Raw genomic sequence first — 20,590 nt, 5'->3', positions numbered from 1 at the left:
GTCGAGCTCTGGATACATGCGGTGGAGACATGGACTCCAGACTGGAGAGAGAGGGTACGGAGGAGATAGCGTCCGTCGAACGGGCGGCTGCTAGCTTCTGACTCGCGCGGAAGGTCCTTCATGTGCAGCCGACAGTGGACTCGATGGAGCCAGAGGACCGACGCGAATGGCAAAAATGCGAGCCCATCACTGCTGGTGTGGGTTGAAGCTAGAGCTACGAGAGAGCTTTCCCCATGTCCGGCTCTTCTTGGCCGTCCCCCTCCCACCCAATCATATGGAAATGAGTGGCGGGGAGGACGCCGCAGAAACTTTTCCCTTAAGCCCGATTCCCAAATAACGGGGTTCGGGAGCTGGGCCTTCCCTGCCCTGACCCGTGCAATTGGAAATGGGTAATGCGGTCCATTAATTCGGTGGCGGGATCCAGATGAGCTATTTCCCCGACGAATGAGCGGACTGGAACTCGAGCTATAGATGGAGATCTCTCTCATCCTTTGCCTCATTCGTTTTTCTTCGCTGGGTACGGGATATTTGTACAAAAAGAAAAGAAAAGAAAAGGTACTAGGGTTTTTGCCAATCCGATAATCCTTTTCTGTTGCTACATAGGTGGGGTTGCGATTGTGAAACTTTTCTCTTCCCCCCGGGTCAAATAAGCTGCGAGAAACCGTTGTCGATCATGCTCGTATCCGAGAGAATTGGGAAGTCGACCTGTTCCTTCGTTCGTGCGTTCGTGGCGTCTAGGCGGCGGATAGGATGGCGCATTTACTGCATTTCCCAGTCCAAATGGAGAGACATGCATAGAGTTAGTTACGAAAGATGATTAAGTGCTACTAGTGTCAACTGTCAAAAAACGAACTCCGTTGAGATGTGGTGGGGGGAAGGCAAAAATTGGATACATCGAGGTGATGGATACATCTTCGGAGTACCGGATAACTCTGTATGGACTAGCTGCAAGGGTCTTTTCCTTTTGGGAGAGCCGTTGTAGTAATCTCCCATGCGTCGCAGAAAGCTTGCATCCTGCGCGCCTTGACGGAGGACACCGAGGCGTTCGTTACGATTGGCCCGTATGATTTCGGTGCTTTGGCGATGTGATATGTTTCTAATGATTGGAGACTGATCGATTCTGGACTTTCGGACGGAGTACGGAGTACGCAGTGCTCCAAAACCATTGTCTAGGTATACATCATTCGCGCCACTGGAGGCTCCATACTACGTACTCCGTACGTATGCCCTGGTGTCTTTAGTCCACCTTGGCCCATTTCCCTCTACGAAACGTTCAAAATGGAAACCCGAACGTGGACCAGTCCGTTGCCTTCTAGCTCGTCCGGGCGCACTATACTTGCCACTTACTATTTTCCAACTCCGGGGCTCTCTTTCTTTATTTCTTCTAGTCTGCATCGGCAACTTCGATCGACTAGGCTTAACGGCCAGTAGTTGAGGGGTTCGAGCCCATTCATTCACATGGGGCCGCGGAGGCTTCAGATACAGTACTACTCTCATCCTCCGGATTTCTCACCGGTTGACGACAGCCGACGTGGAGTCGAGTCCAATGGGGGCGTGGGGGTCTCCAATCCATGCGGGTTCACTCGCGGCTGGCAGCGGATCATGCTATCAACCTTGGGAGAGAAGGGCAGCAGCACTGTCACTGTGACTGTGACCGGTGGCAGCACAAAAAAAATCATGTGGAGAAGCAGTTGCGGGTCCAGTGGCTATCAGCGGCCGAACTGGAGCCTTTGAAACTTCAATGGTGGACTGGAATTGACTGAGACCTCGACTAAACTAAACTTCGATCCATGCGCTTGTCCGAGTCGGCCCGGCTTTACCTTGCCCTCACGTTGCTAGAAAACGTTTCCTCTCTGTTCCTTCGTTCAAGGTTTTGCCTTTTAGGTTATTACCAGCCAAAACCTTGAACCTGTTGGTCTACACCAAGAAGAGAAGCTAGGCCCGACTAATAGTTCCAAGGAAACTTTTGACAGCGTTGCAGATCGCAGGATGATTTGATCTGAATACAGGCTGAATGTCGAATGAAAGAGTTCCAGTTGTTCGGGGGAATAGGGATAATCCACGGAAACCAACAACCTAACCACACAACCTTTACCAGAATGGGATGAGATGGGCTCAAAGACGCAATTAGTGGAGCGACTGTGCCACCACCAGCCATCATGGTTTCATTTCGGGCCCTTCCGCACGTTGGAATCTGAAACCACTCGAAAGACTTGGCTTCGAACACGCGTCGAGGCTGCGACGGGTGCTAGCGTGGGACGCCGCGGTCTTGGCTGGGACCCACGGGCATCGATAGCAAGTCCAGCCTTTAGGATTTGGGGGAATTTTTGACATTTTCAGAATGTAGCGGTGTGCCGGGCTCGTGGTGCACTTGCTAGTACTTGCGACTCGGAGAATTTGCTATGTGCCGTGAGCTAGGAACAGGAATTGATCCTTGCGGCAGTGCCCAGCAAGGATGATACTACCGAGGACGGAGGCAATATTCGAGAATTTTCTCTTTCTCTCCCTCTTTCCCTCTCCCACTTTTGTCCCAATCTCCGAAATTAACGCAATTGAGTGATTTTTGAATCAAATCGGAGAATCCGAAGTACTATCCAACTTTCATCTCATGCAACGGTCGGTCGCTCCGCCACACCGAGGTCACATCCTCCCGACGCCCAGTGCTCGGGCGCGGTTTCATATCCATGGGACTCCTTCAGGATTCACCGGCAGTGCCATTGGAATGCAAATGGTCCATGCGGAAAATGCGGGGAGGCTCGGTTAGCAGAGAATTTCCATGGGATGGGAGAATGTACCCTTGCCCTAAGACGGCTACCATATGATTACACAAAGATGATCTTGGTTATCATACTACACATCGCCCTATGGTACGGAATACCTCTATCGCACGTGTCCCTCGGCATCCACCTCTTCCTAGAGATGAGCAAGTCGATCGCCTTTAATTCTCCCTCCTTGTTGGCTCTTCTTCCCGACACTATGGGGTAGACTAGTGTCCATCGGGAATACAGTCCCAGCACCCTGCATCTTCTGCCGTTCGCTCGCTTCCTGCCGTGGAAATGAGATGCAAATAAACTAATTAAATGGACAACGTGCTCCCAAAGTTACACTTGGACCTCCTATATGCCGCTGCAGAATCAATCTACCAGAGTTTACGGAGTATACCTACAAAAATTGCTAACGCAGAGACAAGAGAGTTCCGGCAAGATCCACCCTATCTATCTCTACGACGGAGGAAACGGAGCCTTTTTCCTATACTAATACTAGTTCGACCCTTAGCTCCCCTCGGTCGAAGCCAAATTGGCTAATGGAAGATTCTCGAGTTCGATCTTCACAAGCACCCGCGGTCCCAAGGTTTGCTGGACGTCGCACACAAGTTCTTTTTGGCAAAAGCTTCGCGGGTCCAATGAGGACTAGCAAGGTCCTCTCTTTCAAGCTACTCCATCGTATCGGTGTAGTATACGGAGTATAGCTTCCCCACTAGAATCCACAAGTCCACAAGTCCACACCATGATCGGCTACGGCCGCAAATCTGTCTTGCGATCGCAAGATCCCAGGGCCCCAAAAATGCGGAGAGCAGTAGGTCGTGTATGGATGCACTCCGTCTGTACGGAGTAACCACTTTTAATGTCTCTAATCAGGAACTGAACTTTGTTTCTTCCCGACTCTGCATTAGGGCCGACTCACCATCCAACGAGATTGTCTGTTTGGTCCCTAAAAATCCGGTGCTGGGTCACCACCACGGATTTACCTCCGCAATGGGAATGAAATGGTGCAATCAAACCCAGACAGACACAGTCTCCTTAGTCCCCAGTTTCCAGTTTCCAGTTCCTGGGACACGAACCCCCCCCAGTACAATCATGCGAACCATTTCCGTGGGTTTGACTCAGGTACCCGGCTAAGAGCTAATCATACCCAATCACATCGCCTTCCTCCATGACTCCAATGAGGACCGCAGTGGAACAGCTCGGCTGAGACAGGGAAAAAAATGTGCAATCGCCCACACCTTTCCTCGGCAGCTATTGGATTGTTTTACGGAAGCCCGCTTCGTCTCCGTCCGCCCACCACGGGTCCCCTCTTCTTTCTCCCCGGTGATGCAATTCGCCTGCGATGCGATTCCCACAGCCGAAACCCTATCTTCCCGATCGAGATCGCGTTCCAATGGTTCCGGTGCCATCGCGTGTTTCAGCTTCGATAATGCATAAAGATAAAAGTATAACTGCGCCATACACAGCTCACCGGAGGATTACCGAATCCACCCCAATCTGTCCCATACAGATCCGTATCTACACTATGGAGTATCTCGTCGGGAAGCAGGAAAATCCTTCGAGGGCCAAGGACCAAGAAGACAACTTTCCTCCCCGAGAGCCCACCCACACATAGAGTATGTACTCCGTACCGATCAGATCATTTCTCAATATCGGCAGAACCCAGCGATCGTCGCTCTCTAAGCAGAGAAGACCAGCGAAAGCGGCAAAGCCAAGCCAGATTATCCAACTATAAACTCCATTATTTGTAAATCTCCCGGCTCACGACCAGTCCATTCCCCCCCTCCAGCGCTCTCCACCAAGCCGCAATTGAACACGAGCACGTCACTGGCCCGTGGTCCCTGGGAATTAACCTCCGAAGCCGGTCCGCGCTGTGTTTCCCTCGAAGCAGAGCTGAGCCGTGCCCATCTTCCCTTTTTGCGCGATCGCGATCGACTGGAATGGAGTACAGAGTACGGAGAAGTATTCCCCATTTCCTATCCTATCCAAGGTTCCTCTTATCAGATAGCCTTTCTTGCCACACGGCTTGTGCCAAGGAAGTGGCTCTTTATCACCCAATCCAGTCCCATGAATGGAGGACATAGTACCACCATACATACACACTTGGGTTGGGGTCACTTTGTGGCTTGTGGGCTGGCACGAGTGTTCGTCGCCCGTAATGGCGATCGACCCCGTGCAGATCGAGCACGCAAGTTTATGGATTTTCATCTGATAGGATCGCCCCTCAGGCCAAGTTTCAGCTCAGCTTGAGAAGTGCTCAGATACATATGTACAATACACAATATGTAGACTGGGCTGAGCTGAATTGAGCTGGCATGACGAAACTGGATAGACCGATATGCACCACACTGCACTGTGCTGCACAATCGCCTCGTGAAGAAAAGTTAATATCCACAAGAACCAGCTACGCCTCATTTAGGAACTACTAAAATATCAAGACGCGACTAAAGCAAGACTACCCAAGCACTTGCCCTCGGACCTCGTCTGGTCTAACACTACGTAGATAAAAAAGAAGGACCTCCGCGAATGGCGCCTGCATGAACGACTCTTGAAGGTTTTGTGGGCATAATTTCTTCTGGAAGACGCCACATTGCGACTAGGGCGTCGACTATGAGATTCCCAACGTTCCAACACCCACCTTCAATTTTTTCTGCTTTTGTTCTGGGTTGCGCATACGTATGTTCGTCGCACCACGTGCTTGCTTTTGCTCTCCCCTTCCCATTCTATCCTTTTCTTTTCTTCGCCGTACAAACTCCAGTGCCACTGGCTGTGGGTACGCGGCGGACAAAATACTACGGATTATGTCCAGACTCCGAACCGCGTGCACCGCTCCAGCTCCCACACTGGCTCACTCACACGTCTCCTCCAGCACTGGCCAACACCGTGACCTCGTGTCGGGGCGGGCGAAGCGGGTCTACACTGTCAAAGTGGGCAAAAGAGAAAAATGCAACAAAACCAAAATGAAGACAGGAAAAGAAAAAAAAACCTGGCACGGCGTGCCATAATCTTCCCCAACCCTTGGATCGGACAATAAAATAGGTCCCGCAGTCGCACGGGTTTCCGAACAGAGTATGTACCAATCTGTCTAACCACCCAAGCCGAGCCGCGAGGTATCATTTTCAAACCGTATCCATTCCCCACGTCCAAAAAGGAACAGTGGAGTGGTACCAGTGGGTGCGGTCTACAACCAAGCTAGTCTCGGTCTCCATCTAAGAAATATTTGGTCCAGTCCAGACTCTCACAAACGGGGATATTTTCTCGATAACATACTAGTATCCATGAGTCCTTACGAAGTATGGAGTACGACTTCATACTAACATAGTAACATGGAATGGGCACGATCACGCCACGCCCCATCCAGACTTACTGAATACGGCGAATCGCACGACCAAGCGGAGCGCTGTCTCATTCCTATCGAATGGTCTCCAGCAACTAGTCGGCTAAATACTAGTACCGCAACGCGCCGGTGATCATGATCATCGGGTGAGACCACAGTCGGCCCGCGATCGAAGATGCGAGGATCCATCCCGGCCCTAGCAGAGCAGAGCCTTAAAGCTCACTTCTCGCCTCTGCGTCCATTTCCAGCGGCTGTTTCTGCATCATACGATGGGCGTCAGAAGCGAGATGTGGGACGTTCGCTTGAAGATATCCCATTCGGCCGTGTTTTGTTCGGCCTTGCTCGGCGCGGCGTCTGCTTCACTTCACTTTGCGTTGTATGGCTTGGCTTGGCGCGACAAGGCTCGGCTCGACTTCGCTTGGTTTGGGATGTATTTGTCCCTTGGTCTCCGCTAAGACGGCATGAACTCCATCGCTAGGGCGATTAGGTGCCCACCATTTGGAAGGATGTGCAGATGGATTAAGCATTTAGCCTGGAGCTATTTGTTCAGATTCAGATTCAGCCTTGTGGGCGGTTGACGGAAAATTCTGCAGCCTGGGAGTCTACTAGTGAGGTCTGCAGGGTACTCGGGACGCTGGAGTGAGTGACAGCGAAACGTCTTAGGGTACCTGAAGGTACTTTCAGGTAACCTTCAAGGACGATCTTATCTGATCAAGGTAAAAGCGTGAATGCCCGAGCAGCACAAACGAAAACTTGAATAAAACATGGCTAAAACTTCCACTTGAATTCAATCTAATCCAAAGCAAACAATCACGTAGCACAATATCAAATGGCCTCAGGGATGGTTCAGTTAAGATCAAGCTCCCAATGGGAGTCAGTCTCTTCCTATCATAAAATTTCCATTATCCTCATCAACGGCCGAATATATGAAGAAGAGCAACAGAGCGACCGAAAGAAAAAAGGATAATCCCGTGCTGACTCATCGCTGACTCATCCACTTCTGACTGACTAATCAGGCACCCAGGCACCAACCGTCACCAAGCTAAACGCTCGGAAAAAGAGAAACTCCGCTCGCTTGCCCGTGCTCGCCTTTAAATTCGTCGCGCACCAATCCGGCTTCCTCTTCTTTTTTTCTTCTTCGTGCGGCGGCGCAACTTCGATAACCCGTGTTGCCTGGTCATCCACGGGCCTCAAATACCCTTCAGTGATGTACCCCAGGTGTCAGTTGTGCCACAGACGAACGGAATTGCACCCTGATTCTACTTTATTAGTCTTACTGATATCCTAAGGATGAGACTATTTGGTTTGGGATCGGACATACCATCTTTACTTTTCAGTTTGGATTTAGTTAGCCATAAAGATAGAACAGAGTATCATAGTTCATCTGAACGAATTGAAAGAATTGAATCGATTGCACATGATTTTCATATTGGCTTAGACCTGCGTAGTGCACCCACCCCGTAGGCGTTATGTCATTCCCCGACTCATTGCTCTATCATAAGGCATCTGTCTGATCTATCAGACTTGGTCGACATAGTGAACGCTGTACTCCGCACGTCCAACTCTTCATAGCTGAAAGAAAAGCTCATCTAGCTAAACTGCCCAAGACTTTCACTCCCATTTACTCGCCCGGCTCATCGCCAATCTTCTCCAGCTTACCCATAGCCCTCTTCTCACCCGCATCGCCAATAACGCGAACCCGATCGACGCGCAACTTCTCCGACTCCCCATCCCCATCCGAAAAGAACATCACCAGCGAAGTAACACTCTGAAACTTAACATAGCGCAGCGGCACATTCGCCGTACCTGTCTTCTCATCCCAATCCTCAGCCTTAATCTCCACAGTCTGCACGGCAGGAATATCCTCCGCCTCATCAAAGCCAAGCACATGCGACCGATTCGTGTACAGCGAAATCGTCCTAGGCCGCATAGGAACCTCGTCCTCGTCCCGCCCCTCGTCCTCGCCGACACCCGCAAACGACGTAATCTGCAACGAGTGCACCTTCAGCGTAGACTGGAACGGGATGTAGAGCATAAGCTGTTCGTCCGTATCGCTCTCCACCCAGTCCTTGTCCGCGGTCTTGCCCAGCGCGGACGGCTTGCTGGGAGAGAAGAGGACTCGCGGTTCGCCGAACTGGTTGTCGCGGTTCAGTAGTTCCAGGCCCTTTGCGTCTGCTTGGTCGGTTACGTCGGTGTATCCTTTTGCTACGGTCGCGCCGAGCCAGATTGCTCCGTTGCTGCTGCTGCCTTCGGCACCATCGGACTTTGTGGCTTCTGTTGCGAGCTTTTGGATTACTTCGTTCAGTTTTTGTGGGTTGGCGCCGGCGACGGTTTGTGTTTTGCGCCCGTTCTCGAAGACGATGAAGGTGGGGTATCTGTTGTTTTTGGGGGGTTAGCCTGTGTTTGCTTGGGGTGGTAGCTGTGGGTGGGAGTGTGATGATTCGTGCTGGAGCTGGAGCTAGAGCTAAAGATGTAGATGTAGCTCTAGCTGGTTGGTTGATGGGGGAAGACGTACGCCCGCACGCTATATGTCTGCGCCAGTTCTTTCTGCTCGTCACCGTTGATCTTGGTGAATGTGATCTGGTTCGGACGCGAGAGCTGGCGGGCCAGCGAGTCGTAGACAGGGGCGATGGCTTTGCATGGTCCGCACCAGTCGGCGTAGACTAAAGTTGAAAGTTAGACAGGCTGGTTCTGGCTCTGGCTGTTGTTGTTGTCTTTGTGAAGTGGGGGAGGGGAGGGAGGGGAACGTCCCCGGGGAACTGGTCTGTGACTTGAGTTTTTTGGAAGACTTACAGTCGGCAATGACAATGCGGGAGGAGTTCAGCAGAGAGCCGAATTGCTCCGGGGAGGATATGGTGACGACAGACATGGTGGTGGGTTGATGTGGTGAGGAGGCGAGGTTCCAGTTGGAGTTGGAGTTTGTTTGGCCCCAGCTTATCCGCCCCTCTCTTCAAGTTACCCTGCCTACCTAGGTAAACAGTCTTACTCCCCCATCGCGTACAGCAGAGGGTTACTGAAAGGCTTGCTCATTTTGCTGTGCATTGTGTACTCTGCTTACTTGGGATGAAAAATATTTGATCATCTTTGACAATCAGTGAGGAGTTTGGCCCAGGAACCCCAAGGTTGGAAGCCTGAAATATATAATCAAACAGTGGAAGCCCTGGAGTACTAGTATGCCCACACTACTGCTCTAGAATAAAGGCACTACCTAGGTACGATTATCTGCCCACCTGCCCACCTGGGCAGGTGTGCACCCTAGAACCTCAGTCAAGTTCAAATTGGAAACCTTCAAGCCCTTAAGAAGCTGGCATCGGTGCCAGCAGTAGTCAATAGACTCATTGACTTCCAAGGTTTCTATACTTCCACTATTCCCTTTAAGAACATGTTTTCATTCTAAGATCGACACCGATGCAAAAACACACATCTGGCAGTAATAACCTAAACCAAAACAGTGGACCAGACTAATTTGAAAGTTCCAGATCAAGAAGATTCGATCTAGCCCATTCAACCCGTGTAACAAAGTCAATGACCAAGAACGGGGACCTCCGTCCAACACGCGGACTGCCAGTATATACCGGCGGCCTGAGCAGCTTCAACGGGACAGAACAGACTCCGATGATCTGCAGAACTGACTAAGTGGCTTGTTTCAGTTTTCTGTGAGGGGGCCATCCTGTAAATGCCCAAAGCTTCTACCAGTACTAGTCATAGATGCCGAAGTAAAGTGCTGACGGTGGGACACAGGCTTCAGGGCCTGTAACTTGCAAGTGTGTGCCTGATACAACTCAACTCAAATCACAAAATGCTATATTTTATTCTTAGTTATCACCCCTTCTAGTTTATCCAACCTGATCATCTTACCTAGGTAAGCAAGCGTGGGACAATGATGTACAAGCAATTGTGTTCTTGTCACCTGGTTCAGAGTGCCTACGCAATGCTGATGACCTTTCGAAGACCAATCCCAATCCATTACATTGTCGGGCATCCGGACTCGGTGGATGATAATGCAGTACCATATGCTAACCCATCCTATCGTGGATCCTGCCTTGATGCTGCACCCCGCTGCAAAGAAATCAGATCGCGCAGCTCTGCCCTTAAAGAATTCGAGACTGGAACAGCAGAGGGATTCGTTCGTCTCACTTCACGCAATACGAGGATTCATATGCGTAGCGCTGATATATCTTGCAGCCCTCGATAGAAGACTTGATGTGTTCCAACTTGAAGAATCACAACAAGAGTTTCATCCTAGTTGCTTCTCAACGCGACATCCTGCAGTGATGTTTTGTTGCCATCAAGCTCGAAGGAACTAGTGAAGACACTCGAACTCTCTTTCCGTTCTTGAAGTAGAGGTTCCAAGTGCCCTGTTCAATCGATGCAAGATCCTTGAGCATCCTTGAACCAAAGACCGGGAAACAAGCTGGAAGAAGCCTTCCACGGGCGATAACCAGATCATGGCCCGCGAGACTTGCATCCAGCGACCCGTCCCATGCGAGATATCATCCCGCAAGACAGACGCAAAGCAGCGAGGGAGCTCCATCACATCCAACCCTTCCAGCAAAGCAGAAGAAAGTCTCAGACAAGCCGAGAAATTTCCATTTCTCCCAGAAACAATCAATCACCCATCATCACCAACCGCAAAAAGCACCTTCAACCAAAGACTACACCCCCGACAACCAACAACAATCTCCCCATGCTCAACCTCCTCCTCAAGCTCACCCTCCGAAACAAGAAACCCGCGCTCATCACCACACCGACACGAGCGGAACCAAATAGTTTCCCCCCGCCCTCGTCACAGCCCAGATCTTCCAGATCAACGACCTCTAGCCCTGTGTGGAAGACGTCGCCGGTTTTCTCGCGCTCGGCGCCCTTCACGCGGTCGAGTCGGAGGATGCGGTCGTATTCGGCGCGGAGGGTCGGGTCTGTGAGGGTTTTGTAGGCGGTGGTTATTTCGTCGATTGTGAATTTGTCCCCTTGCGATAGGTATGGGCGCGGGGTTGTGTCTTGGGTTGGGCCGGTCTTGTCGGGGTGGTGGCGGAGGAGAGCTTTGTGGTAGGCGAGTTTGAGTTGTTGTTTTGTTAGGCTGGTTGATGGGCCGAAGGGGAGGTTTAGAATTTGGTAGTAGTCCATGAAGGGCGTGGGTTTTGTCATTTTGAGGGCGTTTGTAGGACTTGTGTCACTCTTTGAATTGGTGAGTGTCGTGGTGGGGTTACTTTTTGTGACTGTATTCTTGTGTGCGCTGGTCGTTCGGTTTCGGTCTTGGTTGTGGTTTGCGGGCGCTGGTCAGAGCGTTTACCCCAGGTTTTGGACGTAGTGATAGTTAGCGGCGAGGCTTGACCGCATGCATTGAGGATGCTGGTATGACGTGGTTGAGGGGTGGAAGATTTAAAAGTGCGTGCGGCCCGCGGAGTTCGAGTTGGACTTTCCAAGGTTGACTCGAGACGCGCCACTTCGGATTGTCGGGTCTTTCTCCCCTTGACTCGTGGTTGATCTTTTTATCTTCTACCACATCTTTTCTCTTCTCTCTTTGATCTACTACATAAATCTCGAAATCATGATGATCTCGCTTTTACACGACTCGGGATGTCTCATAGGCCTACAGGTCGCGTCACTGCTCAACTCAAGAAAATGTCAAATGAAATGATCTAGATCTATCTAAACATTTCGGATATCAAATCGCGAAACAACATAAAGTCTATACAGACCAAAGGAATCTACCTTTATAATAACCAAGCGAACACTCTAACCAACGACAACAATATCAACAAAGACCCGCTTACTCAGAGGTCTTGAAGACAAAGCGGTCCTCAGGCTTGCTCTGGAAGGGAACACCCAGCTCGAGAAGCTTGACAAAAACATCCGAGAACTCCTGGAAGAAGACACCGCTGTCCTTGGCATAGCGCTCGACGTGTGGCTTGAAACCCTTATCCTTGATCAGAGCAATGTCGGTGGGCAGCATCATCAGAGTGGAGGTAGTCTTGTCAGTGAACTGAGCAGGACCGTTCCACTTGCGCTGGTTCCACTTCTCCTCAACGAGCAGGCGGAAGAACTCATTGGTGAAGACGGTAGGGCTGAAGTCCCAAGGACCGTCGAAGCCAGAGCGGTCGGCGTGAGCGCGGCCCAGAGCGTGGGCTCCGGACAGAGCGACCATCTCGCGGTCATCGAAGCCCATGCGGCCGAAAATGTCGCGAATGTGGCGGGGGCCTTGAGTCGCGTCGGGAAGACGACCGTCAGGAGTGCAGGCGACAATCTCCTTATCCTGACGACCAGGTCTCCAGGGGATGACGGGTCCTCCCAGCTCTTGGATGGCGGCGGAGCCGGCCAGAGTCCACAGGTCGGAGTAGGTGATCCAGGGGAATAGGGCCTTGATGGGCTCGAGGAAGTCACGGGCGACCTTCAGACCGGCGTTGGCACCGTGGCCAGACTCCGGAGCGAAACGCATAGTGGCGCCGTTGCTGCCACCGGTGCCGGTCTCCTTGTCATAGGTACCACTGGCATGCCAGGCGAGGCGGACGAGGACCTGATAACGATGGTAATGTTAGCTGCTGAATCTTGGATACTCAATTGTTTTTGTTGTACTTACGGGGCCATAGCTGCCGTCATCATAGTCGGTCTCATCGGTCAGCTTGCGGGCAATCGCGTCGTACACCTTCTGATAGTCGGCCTGACCAGGGACGAAGGGCTTCTCCTCGCCGTTCAGGTAGAAGTAGGCACCAGCACCACCGGCGACGGCCAAGGCCAGACCAGCCCAGATACCACCGGAGGAGGAAGACTTGCCGCCAGCCTCAGAGGAGTATCCACGACGAGCAGTGGTGCGGAAGCCCTGCGCGGGGACAAAGCGGGCAGAGCGCAGCGCCGGCCGGAACGAGGAGGCCGGGGAAGAGCGCAGAACAGCGCGGGAAGCGGATCGAGCAGCGGATGCCATTGTGTGAGGGTGATAGAGAGGGAAGATGAGGAAAAAGGAAAGGAGCGTGAAGAGGGAAGGAAGAAAGAGAGAAGAGAACCGGAAGGAAGAAGTCGGAAAAGGAACCGCAATGCTAAGTAACCCCTGTGTATCTGGGCTCTCCCTGTGTACTCTGGAAGCCGCGCATTACCTCGGTCTTTTTGACTCAGCACTCCGCATTGTATCCGCGGGTTCGAAGGGGGTCGAACGTTCCAATGGAAGGCCGGCTTTCAGTGGCGTGGAGCTTGGTGCAAATGGCGTGTTTGATACCTGAGATACATACTTGAGGACCTGGTCCTTCTCGGAATTTGGATAAAGGGTTGGTTCAAGCCATTGCCTCTGCCCTGTTCTCTTGCAGTCACTTTTTTGACAACCTCGATGCTGTTAACGAGTCTGTACATTCTCTCCCCACCTACCGAGCGGGTCTGTAATTTGTAACGAGTATGCGTTGTTTGGCCGGACGACCAATTCGGCTCCACCTTGTGGGTCGTTGCACGGCCTCCTCCGACCGCTGACTAACACTTCGGTCTGGATTCATCGATGTATAATCTTGAACTATCGAATGTATGTAATCAATAGATTCTAGATCAATTTTCAATTTACCATTTTGAGAGGATTTGACAATCTGATACAGCGGAGTAAAAACCTTGGAATAGTAAAGGAATGTCTGACTGTCCATACCTAGCAGTTGGCTCATCAATTGGATATGGAGCGTATCTATACTGGTGGTACCATTTATACTATTTTCTCCTTCTAATCAAATACAATGGCTGCTTTGACTACTTTCTTTCTCGCTCAAAGCAGCCCTATGATGACTTCGCAGGTCGCTGCGAATTTTACGGGACACTATGAGGCGCCCCAAGTATGATTAAACACAGGAAACATCAATTTCGACTACAAGGAGCCAAATGATAAGTGCTTGAATGACCTACGCCTGACCAACCCCCGCGACGATAAGGAGCGGATCAAGGACACCAAGGGCAGCTTACTGGAAGGCTCGTACAACTGGATTCTTGACCAATCCGATTTCCAACGATGGCGCAATGATGACCAGAGCCGGCTGCTTTGATCCGGGCAAGGGAAAGACCATGCTGCTGATTGGCATTGTCGATGAACTGGAGCAGCAGCTTGCTCGGCTTAGGCAGGAGAAACAGTCGCCTGCTCCCACTGTTCTCACATACTTCATCTGCCAGGGCATGGACTCGAATATGAACAATGCTGCGGCCGTTCTAAGAGGTCTAATCTACCTCCTCGCCGTCCAATACCCGCCGCTTGCCTCGAATCTACGCGAGGAGTATGAACACTCTGGCAGCAAGATCTTCGAGGATACCAACGCGCTCGTTGCTCTGTTCAAGATTCTCACGGGCATGCTGCGAGATCCTACTCTTGCAAGGGCATTTATCATAATCGATGTATTGGATGAGTGCGAGACTGGCCTGCAGCAGCTTTTGAGGCTCGTCGTTGAGAACACGTCTACTTCCCGTGTCAAGTGGATTGTCTCCAGCCACAACAGGCATGAAATTGAGCAGCAGCTGAAGCTCAACGACTGGCAAATGAAGCTGAGCCTCGAACTAAAAGCTAACGCGGACTATGTGTCACATGCCGTCAACGTTTATATTGACGATCGGGTGTCGCAACTCGAGTCACTAAAAGATGACGACGCACCTCGAGATCAAGTGCGACGCATCTTGAGACAAAAGGCCGCAGACACTTTCCTTTGGGTAGCCCTCGTCGTGGAAGGGCTCAAAACGGTTGCAAGCTGGGATGTTTTGGACGTGCTTGAGGAGATGCCGAGCGGCTTGGAAGAACTCTATGCTCGAATGATGAAGCAAATCCAACAATTAGAGAGGAGAAATCCAGAGCTTTGTCGGCTCATGCTTGCGACGGCCATACTGGCATATCGTCCACTTCATATACTTGAGATAGGACTACTCGCCGGGCTGCCGGAAACTATTTCCAACAAGGCGCACCAGGTTCGGATGCTTGTAAGTATGTGCGGCTCATTCCTCACTGTGCGAGACGATCGAGTCTATATTATCCACCAGTCGGCCAAGGACTACTTAATGAGCGACAAAGCAAACGCCGACATCGTTCCCCCTGGAAGTACCGAGACCCACCGCGAAATATTCCTACGATCGCTACAGGCTATGGAAAAGACGCTGCGGCGGGACATTCACAACCTGAATGATCCCGGATTTTCTATAGACGATCTCAACATGCCAGATCCTGATCCATTGGTATCCGTACGATACTCTTGTATCTACTGGGTTGACTACCTTGACCAGGCACGGGAACGAATTGACCTGGTCGATAGCGGCCCAGTCCACAAATTTCTTGAAGTTTACCTTCTTTACTGGGTCGAGACTTCAAGTCTATTAGGGGCGCTACCTGATGCATTACTTGCTGTAGGAAACCTGGAAAGGCTCTTGAAGGTGAGACTTGTACCCTATACTGATAGTACAAAACATTCAACTAACGTACCTTTACTATAGACCATGTTCAGCTCAGAGGCTAGCCTACTACTCTCCCTTACAGTAGACACGAATCGGTTTCTTCTTCACAACGGATTGATAATCAAGAACGCTCCGCTTCAAACTTATGTATCGGCGTTTCTCTTTAGCCCGTCTGGAAGTCCAATGCGCGATCTGTTCAAGAAAGAGGAGCCAAAATGGCTTTTTATGGGACACGCTGTAAATAAGCAGTGGAGCCCGTTGGTTCGAACGCTCAAGGGCCACCGAGATACGGTTTTATCGGTCGCATTTTCGCCTGATGGGAAGCTCATAGCGTCAGGATCAAGTGATAAGACCATTAGGGTCTGGGATGCAGTAATGGGCGAGAATAAGCACACGCTTGATGGCCACGGCTATACGGCCTTGTCGGTCATATTCTCATCCGATGGGAAGCTTATACTGTCAGCATCACACGACAAGATAGTCAAAGTCTGGGATACAGTGACCGGTAAAGTCAAATACACACTCAAGGGCCACAGCGATATAGTCTTGACAATAGCATTCTCACCCGACGGGAAGCTCATAGCGTCGGGATCGCGCGACAAGACCCTCAAGGTCTGGGACGCGTCAATGTGCGAATTGAAGCAAACGCTCCAGGGCCACCGCCGCACTAGCGATTCCGTTTCGTTCGACACTTCTGAAGAATACCAGTTCACCAAGATCACCTATCCAAAAGTAGATGCTCACCTCCATAATGTCACTGAAGTTCAAATTCAGTCTCCCGGTCAAAAAGTTCGACAATGTGGGTATAACCTGAGTCCGGACAAGGCCTGGATTACATGGAATGGACACAGGGTGCTGTGGCTGCCGTCCAGATACCGACCTTCAGAACGCCCAAGGTCAGTCATTTGGCTGTTCGCGCCCCCGCCGAACTTGGCGAGAGTTGCCATCGACTGCGACTCGGGAAGAGTTGTTGTCATCAGCTTCTCGAAACCGCCGTCTGGTGTTCCGTCATCCAGTGATTAATAAATGCCAAACCTTACATTCCCGAGGCCCTTTTGTTTCTTCGTTCTCTTCTTAACTCTTCTAAATTGGAGGGGAGCAAGATATTGCGATATCTATTGGCTGATTTGCGGAGCCTCCAAAACGTGGCCAAGGGTCCTGTTTGCACAATACTACTTGGATGAGGAGATGCATGGGTGATGTGCGTAATTTAAATGACGATCTGTATTTGTATTGTTAGATATACGAAATCGGAATTTTGACACTTCCAAGGTTCTATTGGACGCATTTCGGTAATGTGATGCAGGTGAGGTACATCTGACCAATATAGGCTTGGGTCGTGGACTAGCGTAAAAGCTGAATATAGTTAGTCCACATGTGTACGGAGTGGTTTCTTTGATCAAAGCAAAAACCTCGACTTCGAACTCGAGCTGAAGTATTATTGGTACGCATACCCTCCAGTCAGAATCCTTTAAATGTGAATTGTGATCTATTTGTCTGTATGTTAGAAGGAATGGCAATACATGATCTTCATTTAAGACTACGAAGATTATTCGTACATGCTCCTCTACCTAGGTACATTTCGATAACTCGTTCAATGTAACGCTGAATACTAGTATCGTTCTGTACCAAGTCAATAATTTAGACTCGCCTAGAAAGTCAATTCCGAGTCCCTGATTGACATACTGTGATTTGGCTCGGGCTTCTGAAAATTGCTTATAGTGTGGTCGATTTGGTTTACTACAAAGATCTTTTGTGTTCCAAGCCAAGGGGAGCTCCAAGTGTAGTATGATTTATGGTCAATAATTTGCCTGAGATCTCATCGGATCGATACTACTAGTAGTACTAGTAGTATGATATTGTATCCCATTAGGGTGGTTAAGAGAGGAAGTATGTTCAGGCGGCTGCCTCTAGGGTGAGAGTCACAATTGGCTGACAGCAGGTCACTTTCGGAGATATAACATTTCGGATGGATTGACAGGCCACTGAGAATCTCTAGATATGGCCGCACGTCGTGGCTGTTTCCAATTGATCGGGACAGAGTGGTTCGATAAATTTGGCGGGCCCAAAGAAGGCGGCGATGTCATGCGGTGGGTCCAAGCATGTGATAGGCAGCGCCCGGCCGCGTGGAGAACAACACATCCGGCCGCATCCAACTGCAACCTCCGTCCATTTGACTCGCAAAAACGCAGAACTTCGTGTGCGCAGACCGTGTGCACTTCGATTGATATCCTATTTGATTCTCTGATTTCCACTCCTTGCTCCCTCACCTCTCCCCGGCATGCTACACCCCTCGTCCTAGGAATGGCGCTATGAGTTCTTCGCGGGGCCACGACGAAGAGGTGATCGTTCGCAGCATTACACCTGTCTCTTCCGATCAAATCACCGATAATTTGCGACAATTCACTCGCTCTCCACATCCGTATCATCGCAGCAGAAACCCCATATCGCGAACCCCCTCCGAACAGGGCGACCTGCTCCGGCCCCCATCTTACTCCAAATCATCACGAACGCCAAGCGACAGCGGTACAGAGGCGGACGATGAGAGCACCGGTATATTAAGAGGTCTACCAGCGCCACCACCCCGGCCTCGAAAGGGCCTGCGCTCTGGCGTGAACGGCGTTCTCGATGGTGACGCGTGGTTGCCTCATCTCCAACCATGGCCGTCAATTGTACGGCAAGTCTCGCGCGGCTCGCGGAGGAGTTCCGAGGAGGACGCCGAGGAAGAGGCGCTCGAGACCCAACGGTTGAAACAGCAAAGGCGGGTTGAGGTGTTGCGGCGACTGATGGAGACCGTACTGCTCTTATCGGTGGGGGTGGTTGTCCTGTTGCCAAAAGATACACGTTCACTAGCCTGGGCGTGGAAGAAAGGTACTTGAAGATACTCGCGATGAATCGCAGTGCAGATTTGTACGACTGGCTAACTTTTCCCTTTAGAACTATTCACCTATTTTCTTCTAATAATAGCCCTGTACGGGTCTTATCCTTCCCTCCTCCGCATCTCGACTCGCAGACGATGGCACGCATGGTCTTCGAAACGCGCTTTCTTTTCTATACCAACGAGCTTCGACCCCGCGCCACTACTATACCCACCCCTCATCCCGATATTTGTTGCACTGTCCCTCACAAACCACCGTCCAGCGCTGGTCATGCCGAATATCATCCTCGGACTCGCATCTCTCCCAGCACCAGTGATACCATTGCACGGCTGGAGCAATGGTCTCAGCATACCTCACTGGATAGTCGCTGTGATACCAGTTCTCGTCTCCGAACACTTCTCTCTCGACAACACCACCCCCAAACCGCTCATCCTCCGTGGACATGAAGCGGAAATGTTGCTTCTTCTATTTCCTTTGCATCAAGCGTTGATACCCACATTAGACTTTTTGTTGACGACAAGCCTTCTTCCCGCCGAGCTGCAGCTTTTAACGACAGCTCTCATCAATTTATATTTGTTCGCGGCCTCGCCTCAGGCAGAGATCCTGAAGGCTCTATTATGGCTCGGTGGGATGTGTATATTCGTGTCATGCCGACACATCCTGCGCTGGGAGATTATTTTGGCTCGGATCCCCAGCTGGAAGTTCCGCCGCTCGCTCAGGGACTCGCAATCACCACGGAAATTGCTCAATCTAATGGACCACCGACTTTGTCAGAGACTCAGCGGGACCGGGTTCTCTGATGAACCCTCATCAGACAGCGACGGGCCTGGCAGTGTACGCAGACTACGGAAAGTGAAGACGACACGAGACGCTCGAGAACCAACTTCGCCACTACGAGTACCCAGCTCAGCGATCGATAACATCAGTGTGGAAGAGGCCTTTGAGCGGCACGGTCGCACGGGGCGTGCACGTCGCCATACGATCTCGACGTTTGAAGACGTGATTCAAGAAGAGCGGGTTCGCACTACTCCGGGCGGCCGACGCAAGAAGCTTATGGGCCCCGGTCTTACCTCATTCTTATCATTGACTGCAGCCCAGGCGCAGGTCCGCAAGTGGCTTTACGCCAGTTATGTCTACGTTATCTCAATGGCCATCATCATGGGACCTATTCGAAAATACGTGGCCGAGCGAGCTCTACAGGGGCAAGATCCATTCGGATGGGCGATCGGTTACTTGCTGGGTAATATATCCAACGTCCGTTTCTGGGTACTCATGTTGAACTTGGAATACTGGATCCAGCTGCCACCTCGCCCTGAAGCCACGATGGAAACAGCCTCCTGCTGGCTTGGATGGGTTGAGCATCTTCGACAGACGACATTTGGCCCTGCCAACACTCGCCTTCTCCTTATGGCATACTGCTTATGTGTGATTGTGCTTGGACTGGCGGTGGTTTTCCAACTCAGCGCTGTGGCCGAAGTCGACACGCGACGAAAAGTCTTCCACGGGATGATGGTGCTGATGTTTTTGCCTACGGTGTTTGTGGACCCAGCCTTCTGTGCCCTGGCTCTGGTGCTGGTTCTATCAATCTTTCTTTTACTGGATCTATTCCGAGCATCCCAATTGCCTCCCATCTCTCGGCCATTGACTTATTTCCTCGCTCCGTACGTGGACGGTCGGGATCACCGCGGTCCAGTCATCGTCTCGCATGTTTTCCTTCTCATCGGATGTTCAATTCCGCTGTGGCTGTCGTTGGCTGATCTCACGAGGGCAGGAGAAGGCGTCTGGGTGGGGTGGGAAGTACCGACGCGAGACGTCAGCATGGTCAGCGGGGTGATCTGCGTGGGGATGGGCGACGCGGCAGCGTCACTGGTGGGTCGCCGGTACGGGCGGCTAAAATGGTTCTGGGGAGGTGGCAAGTCGCTGGAAGGCAGTGTTGCATTTGCAGTAGCGGTATCGGGGGGGGGCTGCTGGCGGTTCGTGCCTGGCTGATGGTGGGCGGTTGGCCGATGGCGGGGGCCGAATCAGGCTCGGGGTCGGCGTCCACGGGCTTGTCTTGCGCAGAGTGGGCATGGATAGGCTGCAAGGCAGTGTTGGCGGCTTGCGGAACTAGTGCGACCGAGGCGATCCTCACTGGCTGTAATGATAACGTGGTGGTGCCGGTGGTGCTGTGGCTGTTGGTGCGGGGATTGAGGGTGTGAGCCTGGGAGGCAGAGATGTAT

General features: G+C 51.4%; 5 protein-coding genes across 5 annotated transcripts; 2 read left to right on the top strand and 3 right to left on the bottom strand.

The window, feature by feature from the left end:
* Positions 1–7,723: 7,723 nt before the first annotated feature.
* On the bottom strand, positions 7,724–8,971 carry N7533_013701 (thioredoxin-like protein 1; the record flags this gene model as incomplete). The annotated part of the gene is made up of 3 exons (XM_057110351.1): positions 7,724–8,477; positions 8,618–8,765; positions 8,896–8,971. 3 exons carry the CDS (start codon positions 8,969–8,971, stop codon positions 7,724–7,726), a joined length of 978 nt encoding a protein of 325 aa, XP_056953053.1.
* A 1,775-nt stretch (positions 8,972–10,746) lies between these two features.
* N7533_013700 (J domain-containing protein) lies at positions 10,747–11,247 on the bottom strand (the record flags this gene model as incomplete). Its single annotated transcript, XM_057110350.1, has 1 exon — positions 10,747–11,247. One exon carries the CDS (start codon positions 11,245–11,247, stop codon positions 10,747–10,749), a length of 501 nt encoding a protein of 166 aa, XP_056953052.1.
* Positions 11,248–11,872: 625 nt separating this feature from the next.
* N7533_013699 (peroxidase) lies at positions 11,873–13,021 on the bottom strand (the record flags this gene model as incomplete). Its single annotated transcript, XM_057110349.1, has 2 exons — positions 11,873–12,616; positions 12,680–13,021. 2 exons carry the CDS (start codon positions 13,019–13,021, stop codon positions 11,873–11,875), a joined length of 1,086 nt encoding a protein of 361 aa, XP_056953051.1.
* A 1,061-nt stretch (positions 13,022–14,082) lies between these two features.
* N7533_013698 (Pfs NACHT and WD domain protein) lies at positions 14,083–16,515 on the top strand (the record flags this gene model as incomplete). Its single annotated transcript, XM_057110348.1, has 2 exons — positions 14,083–15,471; positions 15,532–16,515. 2 exons carry the CDS (start codon positions 14,083–14,085, stop codon positions 16,513–16,515), a joined length of 2,373 nt encoding a protein of 790 aa, XP_056953050.1.
* A 1,289-nt stretch (positions 16,516–17,804) lies between these two features.
* Positions 17,805–20,360, top strand: N7533_013697 (putative phosphatidate cytidylyltransferase; the record flags this gene model as incomplete). Its single annotated transcript, XM_057110347.1, has 2 exons — positions 17,805–18,363; positions 18,430–20,360. 2 exons carry the CDS (start codon positions 17,805–17,807, stop codon positions 20,358–20,360), a joined length of 2,490 nt encoding a protein of 829 aa, XP_056953049.1.
* Positions 20,361–20,590: the final 230 nt, after the last annotated feature.

This window comes from Penicillium manginii, assembly GCF_028828005.1.
Source record: "Penicillium manginii strain IBT 31320 chromosome Unknown utg000011l:1.0-1395921.0:1.0-1396616.0, whole genome shotgun sequence".
Taxonomy (NCBI): Eukaryota; Fungi; Ascomycota; class Eurotiomycetes; order Eurotiales; family Aspergillaceae; genus Penicillium; species Penicillium manginii.
The sequence above is the reverse complement of the archived record's forward strand: the minus strand, read 5'-3'. Positions and strand labels throughout refer to the sequence as shown.